The sequence below is a fragment of the Ursus arctos genome, unplaced genomic scaffold, assembly GCF_023065955.2.
Source record: "Ursus arctos isolate Adak ecotype North America unplaced genomic scaffold, UrsArc2.0 scaffold_24, whole genome shotgun sequence".
In the NCBI taxonomy this organism is placed as follows: domain Eukaryota; kingdom Metazoa; phylum Chordata; class Mammalia; order Carnivora; family Ursidae; genus Ursus; species Ursus arctos.
The window spans coordinates 30,106,569-30,127,585 of NW_026622919.1; the positions used below are offsets into that span (position 1 = coordinate 30,106,569).

General features: G+C 48.1%; 1 protein-coding gene across 1 annotated transcript in view; it reads left to right on the forward strand.

Moving 5' to 3' along the window:
* The first annotated feature begins 466 nt into the window (after positions 1-466).
* SCPEP1 (serine carboxypeptidase 1) overlaps positions 467-21,017 on the forward strand; it is a 32,237-nt gene continuing 11,686 nt past the window's right edge. Inside the window, exons 1-6 of the mRNA XM_026517409.4 lie at positions 467-603; positions 3,825-3,973; positions 7,922-8,011; positions 12,031-12,186; positions 12,513-12,587; positions 18,070-18,142. Coding sequence (XP_026373194.1) covers positions 534-603; positions 3,825-3,973; positions 7,922-8,011; positions 12,031-12,186; positions 12,513-12,587; positions 18,070-18,142 — 613 coding nt within the window. The 5' untranslated portion in view covers positions 467-533. The remainder of the gene's footprint in view (positions 604-3,824; positions 3,974-7,921; positions 8,012-12,030; positions 12,187-12,512; positions 12,588-18,069; positions 18,143-21,017) is intronic.

Consider the following 21,017-nt stretch of genomic DNA (forward strand, 5'->3'; position numbering starts at 1 on the left):
AATGTATACAATATATGTAATTTTATAGTTAAAATAATTTTAAAGCTAGATCTGCGAAAATGGAATCACAGTGTTCTATGACCAGCTGGTTCAGCTTCATCGGGCTCGGAGGGACATGGGGTAGCTTTGGAAATGCCAGGCCTATTTTGGGTGAGGGAAGAGATGAGCCGGGCGGGAAGGACGGTTCTCGCGGTTATTAGTCCGCAGTGTTTCAGTCCTGTCCCACGACCCAAGTCAAACAAATGCATTAAAGGCCTCAACTTCTCTGATCCGTCCCCAGAACGGCAGAGGAGGACGTGGTGGGGCCAGCAGAACACCCCGCGCGCCGCCACCCGCCCCGGGGTGCGCCAGACCAGCAGGGCGGGTCCGGGACACTAGCAGCCGCCGGTCACCCTCCCACCGCCCAGGCCCCGCCCCCGGCCCCTCAAACAGGCCCCGCCCCCGGCCGGGCCGCGGCCAGGTCCCACCCACCGCCGTCACGTGGTGGGGCGCCGGTTCCAGCCTGCGGCTGATGCTGCCGCCCGGCATTCGCCATGGAGCTGGCGCCCCGACCCTCTTCTGTGCTGCGGCTGCTGCTGCTGCTGCTTCTGGGCCTGAGCACCGGTAGGTTCGGGCAGAAGGTGCATCAGCGGCCGGTGCCTCCTCTGTTCAGGGATGAGCGTCTCTTAGTGGGTTTGTGCTTTTGAAAGCAAATCTCTTTCCTCCAGTTTCTACCTTGCGTAATTATACTGCTTTAGAACCTGGCTCTTTTTCCTTTTTTCTTTTTTCTTTCTTTCTTTCTTTCTTTCTTTCTTTCTTTCTTTCTTTCTTTCTTCCTTCCTTCCTTCCTTCCTTCCTTCCTTTCATGCTAAGTGCTTTTTCTACCCCTTTCTGGCGCTGAGTGGTCTGGTGCGCCTCTCTTCCCTACGCCTCGGTAGAAGCAGTTGTGCAAAATAGATGACTCGGGGAAACTGCTGATCGATGAGGTTTCCACGATCCTAAGTCCACCTCCCTTTTCCTGCGATGATTGGCTGCTAAGTGGGATTAATGAGGACTTTTTATTTTGAGCCGAAACATGCGGTGTGAAGGACCCTGAAAAACCGGCCCTACCACGAATGGAACGTTTCATTGAGATGATGTCTTTCTCTCCTTATCAGAACAGACAGCATTAACATCTCCCCTCACTGCCATTCTTTTGGACAAAAACAAAATCGTGTTTAATAGGATGACTTGCAAATCGATTTTCAGTCGTTCAGCAAAATGTTTCCTGGTCTGAATCAAGATCCGAGAATTTGAACTGGCCACAAACTTGCCTTGTGATCTTAGGCGGACTGCTTACGAGTGCTCCTCTTGCCTTTCGTAAACTGCGGATCATCTGGTCCTTCAGCTTGGGTCTAGGAAATGTTGTCAAATATGTTGCCCCCCCCCCCAATTTTAACAGTGGTCACTGCCAGGGAACGGAGGAGGGCCAGCAGTTAAGTCAAAAGGGACCCGGCCTCATCTGTCATTTTCCAGGAGACTTGTACTCTTAGGTCACTTGCGTGGAGAATCTTCAGCTACGTCTATGATCTAGCCACTGTTTTCCTCCTCAAGCCACTTTCTGGTTTTCTTAATTTACATCCTTCTCACTCACAAAACTCCGTTGTCTCCTCCTCTACTCCCTTCTCTTTGAGACCAGTTTTTGGGCTTTTCCTTGTCACGGGGGCTTGAAATTCAAGAAAAGAGGAAGTGGAAGGCAGGAAACTCCGATCATGGAGGGTGACCTCCCATCTTTTTGAACGGCAGCCTTTTCTTACTCCAGAGGGGTATTTGAGAAAAACAACTGTAACTCGAGAGCTGTTACTTTAGCAAAGGTGACATAGAGAGTGTATTGCACCTCCTCTCTGCTACAAAGTTAACTAGGGAGAATTGGAGCTGCGGGATTAAAGGATATACGTGCATATATGTGGCTTTTGATCTGTGGAATATCTTTTGATATTTGGAAAGCCAAGCTGCCTTCTCCAAAAGTGATGCCAGTGTGCACTCTTGTCAACAGCGCTGAGGACTGGTCTCCTGTATCCTTGTGGCCACTGAGCACCTGCCATTATTTTTTTATCTATCAAATAAGCAGAGATTTTTTTTTTAGTGACCTCATATTGGTTTGATTTTCATAGCTGAATATTAGTGATGTTAATCCTTTTTTTCACATATATATCAGACATTCAAATTTCCTTTTCATAAATTATTTCCTCAGAGCCTTTACCCATTTCACTATTAGGATCTTCCTTTTTGAAATTGATCTACACGAGTAAGGAAGATCATCCTTTTTCATATTTGTCACAGATCCTTCTTTGTTGTATGCCTTTTAATTTCTGATGTACATAAATTTTGTTGTACAGAAAATATAACAAGCCTCTGTCTTCAACTCTGTTGATCTTTTTCTTTATAGTCTCTGGGGTATGCTTACATCATTTCCCCATCCGGAGATCAAAAAAAACCATTCAGGGGCGCCTGGGTGGTGCAGTAGTTAAGCATCTGCCTTCGGCTCAGGGCATGATCCCGGTGTTATGGGATCGAGCCCCACATCAGGCTCCTCCGCTATGAGCCTGCTTCTTCCTCTCCCACTCCCCCTGCTTGTGTTCCCTCTCTCGCTGGCTGTCTCTCTCTCTTCAAATAAATAAAAATAAAATCTTAAAAAAAAAACCATTCAATTATATATATATATATATAATTTTTTTTTAAAGATTTTATTTATTTGAGAGAGAGAGTGAGTGAAAGAGAGAACACAAGCAGGGGGAGCAGCAGGCAGGGAGCCTGATGCAGGACTCAATCCCAGGACCTTGAGATCATGACTTGAACCTAAGGCAGATGCTTAACCAACTAAGCCACCCCGGTGTCCTCAATTATACTTTTGTATTCTGTATTATTTTAATATCTAAATTTCAAAATTGAAATACTTGATCCACTTGAAATTTATTTTGGTTTATAGTGTCAAGTAAGGACCTACATTTTTTTCCTCCTTTACAAAAGCTAACAGTTGCCCCAGCATAAGATAGTGAATATTGGTCCCTCTCATTTGGGATACCACTTTACTCATATATGAAATGAGATATAAAGGTCGGCATTTTACATTTTGCGATTTTCCCCCCAGAAATGTGAATCTGTCTTTCTAAAACAGAATTGTAAAAGTGTTTCATGCTTATTGTTAAAAATCTGATTACAGGGGTGTAGAAGGAAAAGTGAAAGCCCACAACTTCCTATGCTATTATTAAGTTTGGTCTGCTTTTTTTTTTTTAAGATTTATTTATTTATTATAGAGAGAGTGTGTGGGAGGCTCAGAAAGAGGGAATCTCAAGCTGACTCTGCTCAGCATGGGAGCCTGATGCAGGGCTTGAACTCACAGCCCTGAGGTCAGAACGCGAGCTGAGATCAAGAGTCAGATGCTTTTTTTTTTTTTTTTTAAAGATTTTATTTATTTATTTGACAGAGAGAGACAGCCAGCGAGAGAGGGAACACAAGCAGGGGGAGTGGGAGAGGAAGAAGCAGGCTCCCAGCAGAGGAGCCTGATGTGGGGCTCGATCCCATACCGCCGGGAAAACGCCCTGAGCCGAAGGCAGACACTTAACGACTGCGCCACCCAGGCGCCCCAAGAGTCAGATGCTTAACTGACTGAGCCACCAGGCGCTCCTAGTTTGCTTCATTATAACCGAAGTGCCTTTCCTTATCTCCACAATATAGTAGCGTGAGTAAAGTGCCTCAGACAGAAACCAAGTCATCTGCAGCTTATCATGGCCGTCTCTGTGGGCTTGGAATTGACCCGGATGTCACACATTCTTCGGGAAGATCACCTTGTGCTTCTGTTTCAGGAGCGGTCACCGCCCGGCCCGCAGAGGAGGGAAAGGAAGTATGGGATTACGTGACCGTCCGCAAGGACGCCCACATGTTCTGGTGGCTCTATTATGCCACTAACCCCTGCAAGAACTTCTCAGAACTGCCCCTGGTCATGTGGCTTCAGGTAAAAGTGGCTTGGCTGCCTGGTCAGGTTCCCCCACTTACCACTTTGCTTGCTCTTGAGGACTCGCAGCTCAGCGGTGAAGGACTGATGTGATCCAGCAGCCAGTGGGGGGTCGCCTAGGCTTGGGGGTTCGGTGTCCTCCTGAGGCAGGCCAAGGCAATGGTATACCAAGGGGGCCGAATCCCAGAGTGAGGGCTTCTAGCCTTTGCAGGGCTGTGCTTGTATTGAGCGCAGTCGGTGGCCGGACGCCTTCATGGGAGCTTCTGAAGACGCATTGACTGTATGCTGACAGAAACGTTTTGAAAAGTTCCAAAGCAAAGGCTGAGGTACCCTGAGCAGCCCTGCCTCTCCCTCTTCTCCCAGTCCTTCCTCGACCCTCACTCCTCGCCCCCAGAAAAGCTGATCTTTTGAAAGGACTCAGCCTTTTGTACCTTAGTATTAAATATGGCGCCCTGTCCTTCTCCCTGAGTGTGTTTGCGTTTTAATCTTGAGTTCTGATTGTAGGATGGAAGGCAGAGAGCTGGTCGAAGCGTATCTGGGGGCAGGCAGAGGGTCCTTTCTTGCCTTCCTAAAACACCTGTCCAGAGGTGGCCCACACCCGCCTGAAGACCAGACTCTAGGGAGGGGTTGAGGAATGCGCTCTTGCTTCAGCTTCTGGAAACTAGACGTATGGCCCAGATTGGGCTCCAGGTTGCTCACCGGTAAATGGAGTGTCCTGCCACTCCCCTCCATGGGATGCAAATGTCACTTCCTCCCAAAATGTCAGTATTCACAGGCAACCTGCCAGTACCCTGGACTTGGCCTCCTTAGCTGGCCTCTATAGACTTTTCTAGTGAGATAGAGCTCAGAGGAGCCCTTTGCCGGGAGGGCCCTTTCTCTTGTAGCATTATCACAACTGTCTCCTTTGAGGGCTGGAGGTGAGGCCCGGCCCGAGGGTGCAGATATGAAAACGTCTGAGAAAAGATCCCATGTGTGTATTCCAGGGAACTTCTGTTCACCCCGGGCTGCCGGAGGCGGAGATGGGGCAGGGTTCCATTTTCTGAGCTTTGGTTTGTATTTTATTTTTTTAAAGATTTTGTTTATTTATTTGAGAGACAGAGTGAGAGAGAGATCCCAAGCAGGCGGCAAGGGTAGAGGAAGAAGCAGACTCCTCACTGAGCAGGGAGCCCAATGTGGGACTCGATCCCAGGACCCTGAGATCATGACCTGAGCTGAAGGCAGATGCTTCACTGACTGAGCCACCCAGGTGCCCTGCACTTTGGTTTTTAATCTGAGGAATTTTGAGGGTTTTGAACATTTTTATTAATCAGCAGGACTTTTTCAACCCTCAAGTGAAAGCCGACATACGGAGCCGAAGCAGAAAGCAGAGGTGCATGCTGGCGTGTCGGCCGGGAGCTGCCAGTGCGCGGCCCCTTGTCGCTGCCCCCCTGAGGCACCTTCTCAGGAATTTAAAAACTGTTCCATTTCAGAGGCTGCAAACCTTCCCTTTGGCTGATGGCAGAGTCAGGTGGTGGTTCTGCCTGAATTACTTGCCAACATTTTCTTAATAGATCGACTGATTGATTTTAGAGGTGGGGGGGAGAGGGAGAGAATCCCAAGCAGACTCTGGGCTGAGCGTGGAGCCCGGCACCGGGCTCGATCTCATGACCCTGAGATCCCGACCTGAGCCGAAACCAAGAGTCAGACGCGCAACGGACTGTGCCACCCAGGCGCCCCGGTTGCCAACATGTTAAGTTCAAGACATTTCTTTCCTTTTTCCAAAAATCAGGAGACTTGGCACCTTGGGGCCTGACCCTGCTGTCCCAGAGCTGAGTGGCAGTGGCCCCTGTCAGACAGGGCAGGAGCCTCCGCCCACAGCTGATTTCGTGGCCCCGGAGGCCGCCCAGTTTGTGACCTTTGGTTAGGTTAACCCTGGCTGAGCTGAGGTACTGTTCGCAGGTTATCACCAGGCTCACTAACCAACCTGCCCGTCGGTGCTCAGAGGCCCACGGGAGAAGGAAAAAGACGATATGACTAGGGAAGAAATCACTACTTTAGGCTAAAAGGGGACCTACTTCAGCAGCCAGCTGGCGACGCTCATACTGACTTCTGTGGGCAAGTCTTTGAGAATCGAGGTCCTGTCACCTGAGTGAAGTGGCTCTGAGCGAGTCGTGAGCTGTTTTACACACACTCTCAAGTCCTTTCAGCATTTCGGTTGGTCTGCTGACACGTTCCCCATATTTCAGAGTCACTGGGTAGTCCTGGGTCGTGACAGCACCCCATCCCAAAGTTCTAAAGGAAAAAGGATTTTGCAGTAGGATGTTCTCAAATAGAACATTCTCCGGCCAGTTTCTCATTGCCATGGGGGGGGGGCAGTGCGGGGAGTGTCGTCTCCTGCCGCCAACCACAGCTTATCCAGAACAGGACAGGAAATTGGGATTTGTCCCCCCAAGGTCAAGCCCCTGGGACTCCCAGCTTCGCTCCTTTCGCTCTGCTCCTGTCCTCCCGTCTCCCGGAAGGGGCCCAGCACTCCCGGGAGGATACACGCGAGCTCTTCACTTACCGCGTGTTGCAGTATAAGCGTTTTTCAGTGCTTCCGCGTAGTTCCGTGTAGTCTGTGGTTCTGAATGGCCGTTTCATGGTCCGTCTTGTAGACGTGTCGGAACTTCCGAACCTGTTCCCAAGCGAGGGACGTTGCAGGTGCACCCTTTCGCTGTTGCAGATGTCACTGCTGAGCAGCTGCGTCTGGTCGGTGAGCTTTTACCACGCTGTTGGGAAAGCTTAAGATACAGCGTGCACATAATTAGACGGATTATAGCCACCCCGTTTTGTAATAGTTTGGTGTTGGTTCAAAACATTGCATAGCTTCATACGGTCTTTCCGTATTGGGGTCCTCCACTTACCCCTAAGCCCTGACCCTATGTTGTCTTTTTTTTTTTCCTTTAGCTTTCCCCATACAAAGAGCCCTGGCTTCTGTTTTGCTGGAGGGGTTCCTTCCATGTTTGTGTATCTCCCTTTCCTGTCCATCCTGCTTATGCACGGGGAGGCAGTATCCTTTTATTCGAGGCTTATCCCCTTGGCTCAGCTGGCCCCTGAGGCTTTGTCCAGAAGAGCACTGACCATGCTTTCCCCTAACCTTCTCCTGAAGGGTCTCCCTCCCTCCCTTAGCCCTTCCCAACCCATAGGACCTCCACCTCTCATGCTTGGGCCCCAGCACCGAGCTCCGGTCACAGCCCTGCCCTGCCCTGCCCTTGCTCCTGCGTACACGCGGTATTGGGTCCTCCCTGCACTGGGACCTTTGCATTTGCTGAATTCTGTCCTGGGGACCCACGTGATCAAACTGCCCCTTGGTCTGGGTCCCTTGTCAGTCTGCAGGGACACTGAGGAGAGGGTGGTGGGTGGAGCGTCACAGGGCCCCAGGTCCTGGCCTGGCAGACCCCTAATTGCCATGCCCCTTCCCTGGGCCTTACTGCTCATCTTAAAAATGAGAGGGGGTGGACAAGGTGTTTTGAAGCTCGGTGAACCCCATGGCAGGCCAGGGTTCAATCTCAGAGGATCGGAGGAGGTAGGAAAGTTCCCTCTGGGGCTGTTAGGCCAGGTCTTTTCCATGATTGATTGATTGATATTATTATTATTGTTATTATTATTATTATTATTTTATTTTATTTTCAAGTAATTTTTACACCCACAACCTCAAACTCACAACCCTGAGATCAGGAGTCGCAGGCTGAAATGACTCAGCAGCCAGGCGTCCCTGGGTCTCTTCCCTTGAAAAGGCTTGAGCATTACCAGGGGGCTCCGTTGGTACAGGCACCATGGTTCACCAGGTCATTTGGGTCTTTTGTATAACATTGACCCAGCCATGGCTAAATCATAAATTGTTTATTGCGAATGTGGTCGTCATTATAATGACTAAGATTTGACTGATGTTCTCTCTGGGTTTATTTTTGTTTATTTTCTCTTCCACAGGGTGGTCCGGGAGGTTCCAGCACTGGATTTGGAAACTTCGAGGAAATTGGGCCCCTTGATAGTGATCTCAAACCACGAAGAAGTACCTGGGTACGGTGAGCACAGCCCCTAACTGCAAGGGCCCTGTGGCCTCCCCAGGGGTGAGCCCCACCTGGCCCTACCCCATTCTGGGTGGAGTCACAAGTCTAGTCATCCTGCCCCAACCCTTTCCCCATGTGTCCTGAGGTCTTGCACACTTGTCCACAGGCTTCCTCTCTCGCCAGCCTCTTCCATTTCTTGGGAAGCTTGTCCCGCCCCGGGTCTCTCTGACCTTCCCACATCGCTGACCTTTCTTTCCACTTGGCGGCAGAAGCCTATTCTAGCCGACACCCTGGACCTCGTCACTCCCTACATCTTGGCCATCTCTCTAGTCCAACTGCAGGGTCCCTGCTTCCGTCCAGAGCCCCCAATCCTGTCCCTTCTCCCCTCGCCTGCCTTGCTTCTTGACTCCATCAAGAGCTCAGACCCCTTGTCCTCTGCCCTTCTGGTGTCTCCCTAGTTCTGTCTCCCTCGCTCCCTCATTCTTAGTTTCACTTCCTGCCCTAACCCCTCTCTGCTCACCCCCTGCCTCCTTCATCGTTCTCCCGGAAGAGCCCTGCCACCCCCAAGCTTGGGTCAGTCCCACTGTCCATCTGCTTGGTTCCGACTCCCAGGTGCCAACACCGCAGCGTTGGCGGGGTGCGGCTGTTGCCCGGCTGTGGGCTTCGCCTGGGCTTAGGGCCGCCTCTGCGGTGCGCTGCGACTCCGCTCCCTTCCCTGTCTGACATGTTGTCTCCCTGCCTCCCCGAGAGAACAGAGCCGGCCCTGTGACCAGCCACCCCCATCCTTGCTAGTAAGTGCTTTACCTCTCTGCCCCGTACTGGCCTCCTGCCCAACTCAGAACAACACGTGAGGCTCCTCTCTGCTGACGTCCCTTCCTCCGGGGTTCCCCTCGGACAGTTACTGCCTTTCTCTATCCTTACGCTGTCTCTAGACTCGCTTCTTCCTGGGCTGCGGACATGCACAGGTTTTCCCCAACCTACTGCACCAGCCCCTCCAGCTCCTGCCCTTTCTTCAAAGAATCCTTTATACAGGCATACCTCGGAGATACTGTGGGTTCGGTTCCGGATCACCACAGTAAAGCGGGTCCAATGAATTTTTTTATTTTCCAGGGCATATAAAAGTTATGCTTACACTATACTGTGGTCTGTTCCATGGGCACTAACGTGATGTGTAGAAAACAGTGTACGTACCTTAAGGGAAAAGGGCCCTATTGCTAAAAAATGCTAGCCATCATCTGAGCTTTCCCTGAGTGGTCACCACTGGTCACAGAGCACCATGACAAGTACAGTAGTAATGAAACAGTTGGAAATACTGCAAGAATTACTAAAATTGGCCCAGAGACACGAAGTGAGCAGATGCTGTTGGGAAAATGGTACCGACGGACTTGCTCCATGTGGGGCTGCCCACGAGCCTTCAATTTAGAAAAAGTGCGGTAAAATTAGGTGTGCTTCTGTTTACTGCTGTCTAGTCTTTACCTCTTCTTTATGTCTTTGCCTAGAGCTTTCGGGCTGGGGGTGGGGCTGGGGGCAGGAGACAGGGGGTGCTAGGGAGCCCGATGCCCACGAGCTCTAGGGTGCTGTACATGAGTCTCCCCCCGGCCGTGACGAGGTTGGGCAGCCCTGTCCTAACCCACTGCGCTGTCCCCGTAACTGCTGGAGCTCCTGTCCCCGGGGGCATGCTGGCGTCCCAGTCCCAAGTCCAGCGGATCCTTCATGGGATTCTTTCCATGGACTTCTTTGCCACCCTGTTGACCACTCCCCTGTCTTAGATGTTGCTGTTTCCCGTTCTCTGTCCTTGGCAACATTCTCTTCTGTGCACCCTTTGGGCAGCTCTGTCCTCTCAAACTGCTTTAATGACACATAGAAGCTGATGACTCCCGAGTCAGTATCTCCAGCTCAGAACTTTTGCTCCTGAACTATTTCTCCATTTGCTTCTGAGATGTCTCCATGTGGGTGTCCCTCATATATCCCCTATTCAACATACCCCAAACTATATTTGTTAGTACACCAGACCCTCTGCCCACCCACAAGAGCACGAGCAGAGGGAGAGGGAGAAGCAGACTCCCCACTGAGTGCGGAGCCCAGTGCAGGGCTTGATCCCAGGACCCGGGATCATGACCTGAGCCGAAGGCAGAGCCACCCAGGCGCCCCTAAAAATGAATTCTTAAAATACAGCCTTATTGAAATATCATTCAGATACCATACGACTCACCCATTTAAAGTGTATGGTTCAGTGGCTTTCCGTATATTCAGAGTTTTACAACCATTACCACAATGAATTTCAGAACGTTTCCAGTACCCTCCCATCCCAGAAAACCCTTACCTGTTAACCACCAGTCTCTCCTTAGGCCACCACAAGTCAGCTTTCCGTCTCCGTAGACTCGGCTGTGTTAGCCATCTTACCACAATGGAGTCGTGCGGTATGTGGCCTTTGGTGTGTGGCTTCTGTCACTTCACATGGTATTTGCAAGGTTGATCCGTGTCGCATGTGCCACTACTGAATAAAACTCCATTGTGCGGACAGACCACATTTCGTTGTCTCTTCATCTGTTGGTGGACACCTGGGTTGTTTCCACCCTTTGGCTCTGACGACGAGTGCGGGGGACACTGGTGTGCAAACCTTTGTTTGAGTTCCTATAGTCAGTTTTTGGGGGAATCTACCTCTAAGTGGAATTGCTGGAGCGTAGGATAACTCCACGTTTAACACCCGCGTGTCGTTAATATTCTCCATCCATCCCGCTTCCATCCTCTCTAGTGGCTGCTTTCAGGGCGCCTCTCGGTAGTGCAAATCACTCCTTAGTTCCCAGAAGATCAGCGCCGGATTCCTGGGCATAAACTGGTCTCTGCCTACCTCCTGCCCCATCTCCCAACGTCTGTCCGCGTACACTCTGCCTTCAGGCCTCTGCCTGGCCAGTTCCTTGGCTTGGACCTCATTCCTTTGGCCCCTCATTCACTCCTACTTTACCGACTTACATCTACCGTTCAAGACTCGGTGCGGGGCCACCTGTTCCTTAAGGTCCTCTCTGAGGCCTTGGATTCTCTTTGTCTCCCTGCTGGTCCTCCTTAAGTGCAGTTTACTTTTGCCTCAGGTCTTTGCACATGCTGTTCCCTTAGCCTGGAACATTCCTGAACTTGCTGCGTGTGGTAGCAGAGTGCCACACCGGCTTGTCCACAGGTGTCCCAGAACTCAGGGCATGGTACGACCCCGGCAGAGAGCGTGAACGAGAAGTGAGGAGGCCCGGGCCTAAGTGCTGGTGCTGCCATTCCTTGCCCAGCTTGCGACCTTCCTTGGACGAGTCCTGGGTCTTTTCTCAACTTGAATTCCCTGATCAGTAAAGGACGTGGCTGGACTGTGTGATCAGTGAGGATCCTTCCAGACAGAAGAGTTGATAGCTCTGAGCCTCTTTGGAAAAAGTATTAGGATAAGTTCCGTACCTGCGGTGTACTGGAGGCCAGGCTGGTGTGGAGAGTGGATTCATCTTGAAGAAAACTGGTGTGTGATATTCAGACCTTGGAAGTACTGTCAGTCCTTCGAGCCGTGGTTCTGACTGACACTGGGCGGTTCTGCCTGAGCTCGTGGATTACATTTAGGACACTACTGTGCGAAAAGGGGCAGCTTAGATGCCTTGGTCCCTGTGTGTGTGTTAATCTTTCCCTCTCGCCTCTTCTTTTCTTTGCCTTTCTTTGCCTTAGTAGTCTATGTTCTTGGTCCTTCTTACTTATTATTGTCTTTTTAAGCAGACTCCAGGCCCAGTGTGGGGCTTGAACTCACAACCCTGAGGTCGAGAGTTGCCTGCTCTGCTGACTAAGCCAGCCAGGCGCCCCTCCCATCCCATATTATTTTTTGAAATCCCTTTTAGCAGTAATCATAAGCACACTGATACCTTCACATGCATGGGTTCACATGCATAAAAGATGGTGGAAATTAAAAAATTAAATTAAAATAAATTTAAAAAAGAAAGACGGTGGAAAGACAGTCGGTGACTAACTGAGTGATGGTACCACTTGACTATCCTGTGCGACATGTAGCTCCAGTCGGCCAGTCTCCTCTTTGTGGATAACCCTGTGGGCACTGGTTTCAGTTGCGTGAACAAGAGTGACGCATACGCCAAAGACCTCGCCACCGTGGCATCAGACATGATGGTTCTCCTGAGGACTTTCTTCTGTCGCCACGAGGAATTCCAGGTGAGCAGTGACTCGGGGACGCTACTACAGTTGTCTGAATAAACTTCAGTTTCCCCAAGAGTTCAATGTCCAGCCATTATCAGAGAAAACCTTTCTGCACCCGAGAGCAGATTGTGGCCTTTTGTTTCTATCATCTCTAAAGGTGGTTTTGAGCTTGAAAGAAGGACCTTGGAACCCAGTATTCTAATCAGATATGGGGGAAAAGACTAAGAAAAGCCGATTTGTTTTGTCTGGCCATTACATGTAATAGAAATTTGAAATTAATTCGTGTGGAAAAAAAAGGCATTCGGGATATTTAATTCTTCATAAATTCCTTTTCTTGCTAGACGATTCCGTTCTACATTTTCTCAGAGTCCTATGGAGGAAAAATGGCGGCTGGCATTGGTCTAGAACTTTATAAGGTAACGGGGAAGATGACGTTGTTATTTTGGTTTCAGACAGAAACTGATTCTGTTCCTTTCTCTATCACCTGATACTGAATATACTTTGAGTGGGACCTTGTATAAAGTCTGTAACAGACTTCAAAGAGTTTCAAAGAGAACAGTGAAGGTTGCCCTAGCCGATGTGGAACAAGCTATAAAGCAGGCTACAGCGAGTAAACCAATGTGGTGCGAGCATAGCAGCAGACTAACGGCTTCAATGCAGCAGCGTATGGTGTGTACATATGTGTACGTAAATAACATGTATGTGTCGTGCATGTGATCACATGGCATTATACTAGCCGATGATAAGATGGCATTTCAAATCACTGGGCAGCAGATAGAATATGCTTTGAAAAACCGTAACGTGAAATTCTTTCTTTCGTAAAACGTCAGTTCTAGATAGATTAAAAATCTAAACATAAAAAAAAAAATCTAAACATAAAAATCAAAACCGTAAGAGAACCTGAGGCTTTCCTTCATTTTTTTTATTTTTTATTTTCTTTTAATTTTTAAGTTATTATTATTATTATTTTTTAGAGCAGGTGAACCAGGGAGGGAAGAGGGGCAGAGGGAGAGAGAGAGAGAGAGAATCTCAAGCAGCCTGCATGCCCAGCACGGAACCCAACATGGGCTCCATCTCATGACCCGAAGATTCTGACTGGAGCCTTAGTCAAGAGTTGGACACAACTGACTGAGCCACCCAGGCGCCCCTGAAGCTTTCCTTCGTATGATGGAACGCCTGAAAGTAAAAAATGATAAGGTTGGGGGCGCCTGGGTGGCACAGTGGTTAAGCGTCTGGCCTTCGGCTCAGGGCGTGATCCCGGCGTTATGGGATCAAGCCCCACATCAGGCTCCTCGGCTATGAGCCTGCTTCTTCCTCTCCCACTCCCCCTGCTTGTGTTCCCTCTCTCGCTGGCTGTCTCTATCTCTGTCGAAAAAATAAATAAAATCTTAAAAAAAAAAAAAAAATAACAAGGTTGACATATTTAGACCACATTCAAATTTAAAACTTAAGAGTTCCATAGATAATTTCAAAAGATGTTTGTATATACACACACACAAATACATGATAGAAAAAGTATTCATATTGATAACCATAAAAAAGGACAATATCCTAGTAGCAAATTGGAAAAGAATATAAACAAGCCACTTATAATAAGGAAAAAATGAAAACAGCCCGTGAACATATGACAAATGCTCAACTTTTGTTAGTAGCCAAAACTATAAGGCTTCTAAATATTTTAAAGATTGGTGACACCCAGTTTTGGTAAGAAGTCAGGGAAATAAGTGCTCTCCTACAGTCTTGGTGAGAATGGAAATTGGTAAATCATTTTAAAAGGGCAATTTGGCAGTCTCTGTCAACTTTTAAAATCTGTATGCCCTTGGACCCAATAATTTCAGTTCCAGGAACCTGTCCTTGGGAATTCTTATATGTATGTATGTTAGAGGATTTTTTTTAAACATTCATTTATTCATTTATTTAAGAGAGAGAGTGAGAGTCAGAGTGTGGGGTGGTGGGGGAGCAGGGGGAGAAGGAGAGAGAATCTTTTAAGCACACTCCACACTGAGCGTGGATCCCGATGCGGGTCTCAATCCCATGACCCTGAGATCACAACCTGAGCCTAAACCAAGAGTCAGACACTTAACCGCCTGAGCCCCCCAGGCGCCCCAGGTCAGAGGGTGTTTAATATACTCTTGCTTACAATGTCCATCAACTGAAAACAAGGTCAGTAGCTGTCCACAGAGGATTCGTTAAATAAAATAAGTGTATCCTTCCATGATGGGACACTTTGCAGCCATTATAAAGAATGGATGTGTCTTTATATACGTGTGTGTATAAGCTTGTGAAAGCAAAGGAAGGATTTAGAAGGGTATGTACCCTGTGAACTGGGGCTAACTGGTGAGTGGGAGGGCTCATGTGGGACAGAGGGGAAAGTTTCTTCACATTTTCTCCTGTCCCCTGCGGTGTTCCAGTTTGTTTCCAGTGAGCTTGTATGCCCTTCACTTTTTTTTTTTTTAAGATTTTATTTATTTATTTGACAGAGAGACAGCCAGTGAGAGAGGAAACACAGCAGGGGGAGTGGGAGAGGAAGAAGCAGGCTCTCAGTGGAGGAGCCTGATGCGGGGCTCGATCCCAGAACGCCAGGATCACGCCCTGAGCCGAAGGCAGACGCTTAACGACTGAGCCACTTAGGCGCCCCTGCCCTTCACTTTTTTTTTTTTTTTTAAGATTTTATTATTTGACAGAGAGACAGCCAGAGAGAGAGGGAACACAAGCAGGGGGGAGAAGCAGGCTCACAGCAGAGGAGCCTGATGTGGGGCTCGATCCCATAACGCCGGGATCACGCCCTGAGCCGAAGGCAGACGCTTAACCGCTGTGCCACCCAGGCGCCCCTGCCCTTCACTTTTTAAAGATTTATTAGTTCTTTTAAAAAATGAAACTTTCATAAGAAATAGTATATGTGCATAACAGAAAATTAGAAAATACAGCAAGCACAAATTAAAACTTAAAACGTGACCTTCCCACCAGGTGGAGAGGCCGACTAACACCTTAGTAGATGGACTTTACATCTTTTCCTGCACTTTTATAAAATACTTTTTAAACCAATATGAGATCATCTTAACCTAATGTCTACAGCCTGCTTTCTTCAGTCACTAGTCCTCACCTTCCCATTTCAGTATATTTTCATCTCAAATATTCAGATTTCTTTAATGATCCCAGCGTGTGCTTGATAGCCGGTTAGTCTAAACCATTATTCAAAGCAGACGCAGGAATTGGCTGCAGGTGTCCCTAAAGTGTGTTTTCATGTAGCACAGCCCCTTTATTATGACTCCGATTTGGTGAAGAAACCACACCACTTAGCTTGTCTCCTTTTCTGGATTTGACTAGTAACATCTTCATGGTGTTTACTTATTTACTTTATTTCTCTCTTTATTGTATTTCCTACGAAACTCTTAAGTTATGTATAAAGGTCTAATATATTCAAGGTAAAAGTTTCGGATAGCATATATTGTAATAGGGCAGGTTTCAGGAAACTACAGCTCAGAGGACAAATCCAGCTGTTCTCATACGACCTGTGAGCTAAGAATGGCTTTTACCTTTTCAGGTCGTGGGGGTTCGGGGAGGGGATTAGAAGCAGAATAATATTTCATAACTCGTGAAAATTATATGAAACTCGGATTTCAGTGTCCACGAATAAAGTTTTATTAGAACTCCTCACTCGCTTACATACTGCCGTTAACTGCTCCAGCGTTACCGGCAGAGCTAAGTCATTGCAACACGGACTGTTTGGTCTAGAAAGCTGAAAATATTTTAAATTCTGGCCCTTTGTAGAATAAATAGCCAGCCTCTGATAATCCGTGATGTTGTGCACTTCGTTGTGCTTGAAATCAGAAAGGACGTAGTATCTAGACCTAGTCTGATTTTTTTCCACGGGGCTCTCTCGCCGTCTGCCTGGGTGGAAAGTTACCCGAGTCGTGTTCTTTTCTCACTCTACGGATGTCCAGTCCTTCATCCATCTTTCACCTAATGGCTTTAACGTCATTTTTAATTCGCCTGTAAGTCTGTAAGTTCATGAGGAGTTTCAGAATGATGGCTTTCTCCTCCTGTCTTGGTGTTCACATCCATTAGCTGGCATTCTTCTATAAAGTGGAACTTTCCTTCATCGTCCGGACTACTTAGGTAACTTAAGAAATAAGTTCCTGGGGGCACCTGGCTGGCTCAGTCCAAGGAGCGTGCGACTCTTGATCTCAGGGTGGTGACTTTGAGCCCCACGTTGGGTGTAGAAATTACTTCAGTAGATTTTAAAAATAAAATAAATAAAAAGAAGAGAGGAGCTAAGTTCCTTCTGGAAAACCCAGATAAATGCATAATTCTTTCTCTATAATTACTGGTGTTCAAAGTCAGCATGTTCATTGTTTTATTTTAGATCTCTGAATAGTCTGTGCCTGTGCATAGTTTAAAGTCAAAAAATGAAAAAGGCGTTCTGTAAAAGATCTCCCCCTTGCCTCCATCCCCCTCCTCTAAGGCAGCCTCTGGTAGTAGTCGCTTCTGTATCATCCCAGACGTATTCCTTGCCTACATAAGCTAATCCATGCATAGCTGACCCTTGAACAACCTCCTGCTCAGTGGAAAATCCACATCTCTCTCTCTCTCTCTCTCTCTTTTTTTTTTTTTTTTTAAGATTTTGATTATTTGAAAGAGAGAGAGACAGAGCAGGAGCCGGGGGAAGGGCAGAGGCGGAGGGAGAAGCAGACTCCCCAGTGAGTGCAGAGCCCGATGCAGGGCTCAACCCCAGGACCCTGAGATCATGACCTGAGCCAAAGTCAGACGTTTAACCACCTGAGCCACCCAGGCGCCCCCACATACATCTTTTTTGTTTGAGGACAGTCGGCACACAATGTTACATTAGTTTCAGGTATGTGACACAGTGATTCACTTTCTCTTTCTAAGTTGTGCTATGGAAAATCCAAATATAACTTTTGACCCTCCCAAAACTTAACTACTGATAGCCTACTGTTGACCTGAAGCCTTAATGAAAAATAAAGTCAATTCACATATTTCGTAGTTACATGTATTATATACTGTATTCTTACAGTAAAGTAAGCTAGAAAAGAAAGTGCCATTAAGAAAAACATAAGGAGGGGCGCCTGGGTGGCACAGCGGTTAAGCGTCTGCCTTCGGCTCAGGGCGTGATCCTGGCGTTATGGGATCGAGCCCCACATCAGGCTCCTCTGCTATGAGCCTGCTTCTTCCTCGCCCACTCCCCCTGCTTGTGTTCCCTCTCTCGCTGGCTGTCTCTATCTCTGTCAAATAAATAAATAAAATCTTTAAAAAAAAAAAAGAAAAAGAAAAACATAAGGAAGAGAAATACATTTGCATTGCTGTATTGTATTTGTTGGAAAAAAATCCATGTAAAAGTGGACCCGTGCAGTTCCAACCTGTGTTCAAGGGTCCACTATATATTCTTTTTTCTCATTTTTATACAAATGCTAGTATAGTCCTGAGGCATCCATTCCTCCCTCAAGGACCTCCCGGGGAGGCCTGCCACCCCTTCAGCGACTGCCGTGTGGACAGTGACCGTTGTACCCAGGTCCCCCCCCCACCCCCCCAGCACCTTGTGAGGAATCCCAGACCTCAGGGGAAAGAGTGCCAGTGACCCTCGGAAAGAAGCTGGGGCTGCACCACACCCCATGCACATCCTTCCAACACTCTCGTGAAAACAGTCGAGAGAGACTCGAGCAGTTCTTCCTCATTTTGCAAATGGCAGCAGGAAAGAGTTACTCTCTCTGTCTACTGGGTCTCTTATGTCTTCGGATACCCAGGGAGTCTTAGAAAGGCTGGGCAGAAGTTTTCTGTGCTCGGGAAAGGTGTGCGTAAAGGCTTGGCTCCCTCCTGCTGAAGAAAGGACAGAGGTCTGTGGGTTCCCTTGGTAAGAATGTTTCTTGGCTCTTCTTTCAGGCCGTTCAGCAAGGGACCATCCGGTGCAACTTTGCCGGTGTCGCTTTGGGTGACTCGTGGATCTCCCCTGTTGGTAAGCACAGAATCCTCAGATACTCCTTTACTCCTTTTCTCCATCCTTCCCTGGGACTTTGGGCTGTGTGGTCCAGATCAGAAAACAGAAACAGAATTTTCTGGGTCCTTAGAGATGTCAACACAGGAAGTGTTTGTCCCAGGAGTGTCCAAGAAATTTGGGGACGAGAGCTCATTTATAGAGCTCCTACCATGGACTGCTGCTGGCCTGACTGAATTCTCTTATTTGATTCTTACACCAAAAGACTCAACATTTTACAGTTGAAGACCTTTTTTTTTTTTTTTTTTTAGAAGGGAGGGCAGAGAGAGAGAGAGAGTATCTTAAGCAGGCTCCATGCCCAGCGCAAGCCCAAGGCAGGGCTCGATCTCACAGCCCTGAGATCATGACCTGAGCCAAAATCAAGATTTCAACGCCTAACCGACTGAGCCACCCAGGCGCCCCTACATTTTAAAGTCTTGAGAGGGAGTGGGATTGGCCCTGTAACGCACAGCATGAGTGGCCTGGTCAGGATTCCACCCCAGTCTGTTGGTCACTTGTCACCAGCACTAGCATGAGCATTTGGGGTGAAATTCCGGTCTGTTGCTCGCGTTGGTGGTGGAACAAGGTCACCATTAGGTCCTGCTGCTCAGGTTCATGGTTTCCTAACCAGAGTGTCCTCTGTGGGAGCACAGAAGCTGTTTGTGATGCAGGCATCTGGGCTGTGGCTTCCGACATCACGTTGGTGGGGTTGACTCTGACACAGGATTTCTCAATCTCAGGGCTATTGACATTTTAAGCCGCATAATTCTTTGCTGTGGGAGCTGTCCTGTGCATTGTAAGGTGTGAGCGTCTGTACCCCACAGATGCCAGTATACCCACCCCAGTGTGACACGCACAGACTGCTCCAGACGTCCCTGGTTGACAACCACCTGAACCTGACAGGAGGTGACTTTTCACAGGCAAAACCAAAGTACAAAGCAGGAAATTAGAAGAGAAGTTACCTCTGGAGGAGAGAGGGGAATGAGCTGGAAAGGGATGCCGACAAACTTTCTAGGCTGTGTATGCTCCAAATCTTCATTGGGGTGTTTGTTCCATGGGTGTGTGCATTCATCAAAACGTCTGCATGTGCATGTGTGATTTTGGATATGTGATGATGCCTCAGTTTTTTAAAAATAGTAATTTATAAAAAGTAATATTTTTCCCTAAAAGGTGGGGATTCAGTTTGTTACAGAGCTGTGTCCCTAATGGATTTGGGATAGTCTGATGCTACTGGGAATGGTATTTCTTGCCGTTATTCTTGCCATCATCCGGGGCTGAAATGGTGTAAGTGGGAGCTCTTGAGATGCTCTTAGCATCGGGAGAAAGGCTCCTCTTTGTTTTTCTAACTGGATGGACCTCCTAGGACATCATGAAGCTTCAGAAGCCTTGATCAGAGGCGTGAGCCCCCCCCCCCCCCCCGTCTCACTCAAAATCACAGCCATTGGCCTCGTGCTGCTTTTTGGGCTCTCATCACAGTTTCCTAACAGCACTCAACACTGTGCATGTGTTAACTTCATTTAACGCTTACGACAGCTCCATGGGATGGAGACTGTTATCATCACAGTTTTGGAGATGTTGAAACTGAGACTCAGAGAGGTTAAGCAATTTTCCTGAAGTCGCACAGCTAAAGTCGGCATTCATCTCCGCAGCAGGCTCCAGAATCTACGCTCTCACCCACACCACTAGCTACACAAGACTCAAGGCTTTGCAAGTGCTACTCAGCCTGTCCAAAACCTACCTTTTTTCACCTTGCTGTGACCTACTTCCCCTTAGAAATCCTCCTGCTCAGGAGCGCCTGGGTGGCTCAGTCGGTTAAGCATCAGACTCTTGATTTTTGGCTTAGGTTATGATCTCAGGGTTGTGGGATCGAGCCCCATGTTGGGCTCCACCCTGCCTGTGGAGCCTTCTTAAGATTCTCTTTCTCCCTCTCCCTCTGCCCCTCCCTCCCCAACCCCCCACACCCCTTACTCCCTGTTAGTGCACACGCATGCTCTCTCTCAATTAAAAAAAGGGGGGATTGGCGCCTGGGTGGCTCAGTCGTTGGGTGTCCGTCTTCGGCTTGGGTCATGATCTCAGAGTCCTGGGATCGAGCCCCGCGTTGGGCTCCCTGCTCCACGGGAAGCCTGCTTCTCCCTCTTCCACCCACCCTGTTTGTGTTCCCTCTCTCACTATCTCTCTGCCAAATAAAATCTTTTTTTTTTTTTTTTTTTACTGCCAAATAAAATCTTAAGAAAGAAAGAAAGAAAGAAAGAAAGAAAAAGAAAGAAAGAAAAAGAAAGAAAGAAAAAGAAAGAAAGAACTCTTCTGCCCAGATCTGAATCCCTCCTTTCAGATCCACTTAACTTCCACCCCTCCATCCCAGAAATACTCCATTTTTGAGGGAGAAATACTGTTAATTTGTATGAGCAATTATTATTTGCTAGGTAGTAGGCATGGTGCTAGGTGCTAGGAAGGACGCACAGACATGCTCCACATCTTCAAGAAAAGCTGCACAGTTCAAGATGGTGGCCATAGCCATATGCAACTAAATTTAAATTAATTAAGATACAATAAAAATTTCGATCTTTGAATTGCACTCTCCACATTTCAAGCACCTAGTAGCCACGATGTGGCTATTGACTTGATCCGGACCACATAGAGAACATTTCCATCATTGCAGAAAGTTCTGTTGCACATCCGAGGTTGGCAAACCACAGCCTACAAGCTGAGTCTGTCCTACCGCCCTTTTACTGGGACAAGGTCACACCCATTCGTTTGCATGTTGTCTCCAGGGGCTTGGAGGCTGCCAGGACAGAGTGGAGTAGTTGCAACAGAGGCTGCCCGACCTGCAAAGCAAAAAATGTTTGCTGTTTGCTCC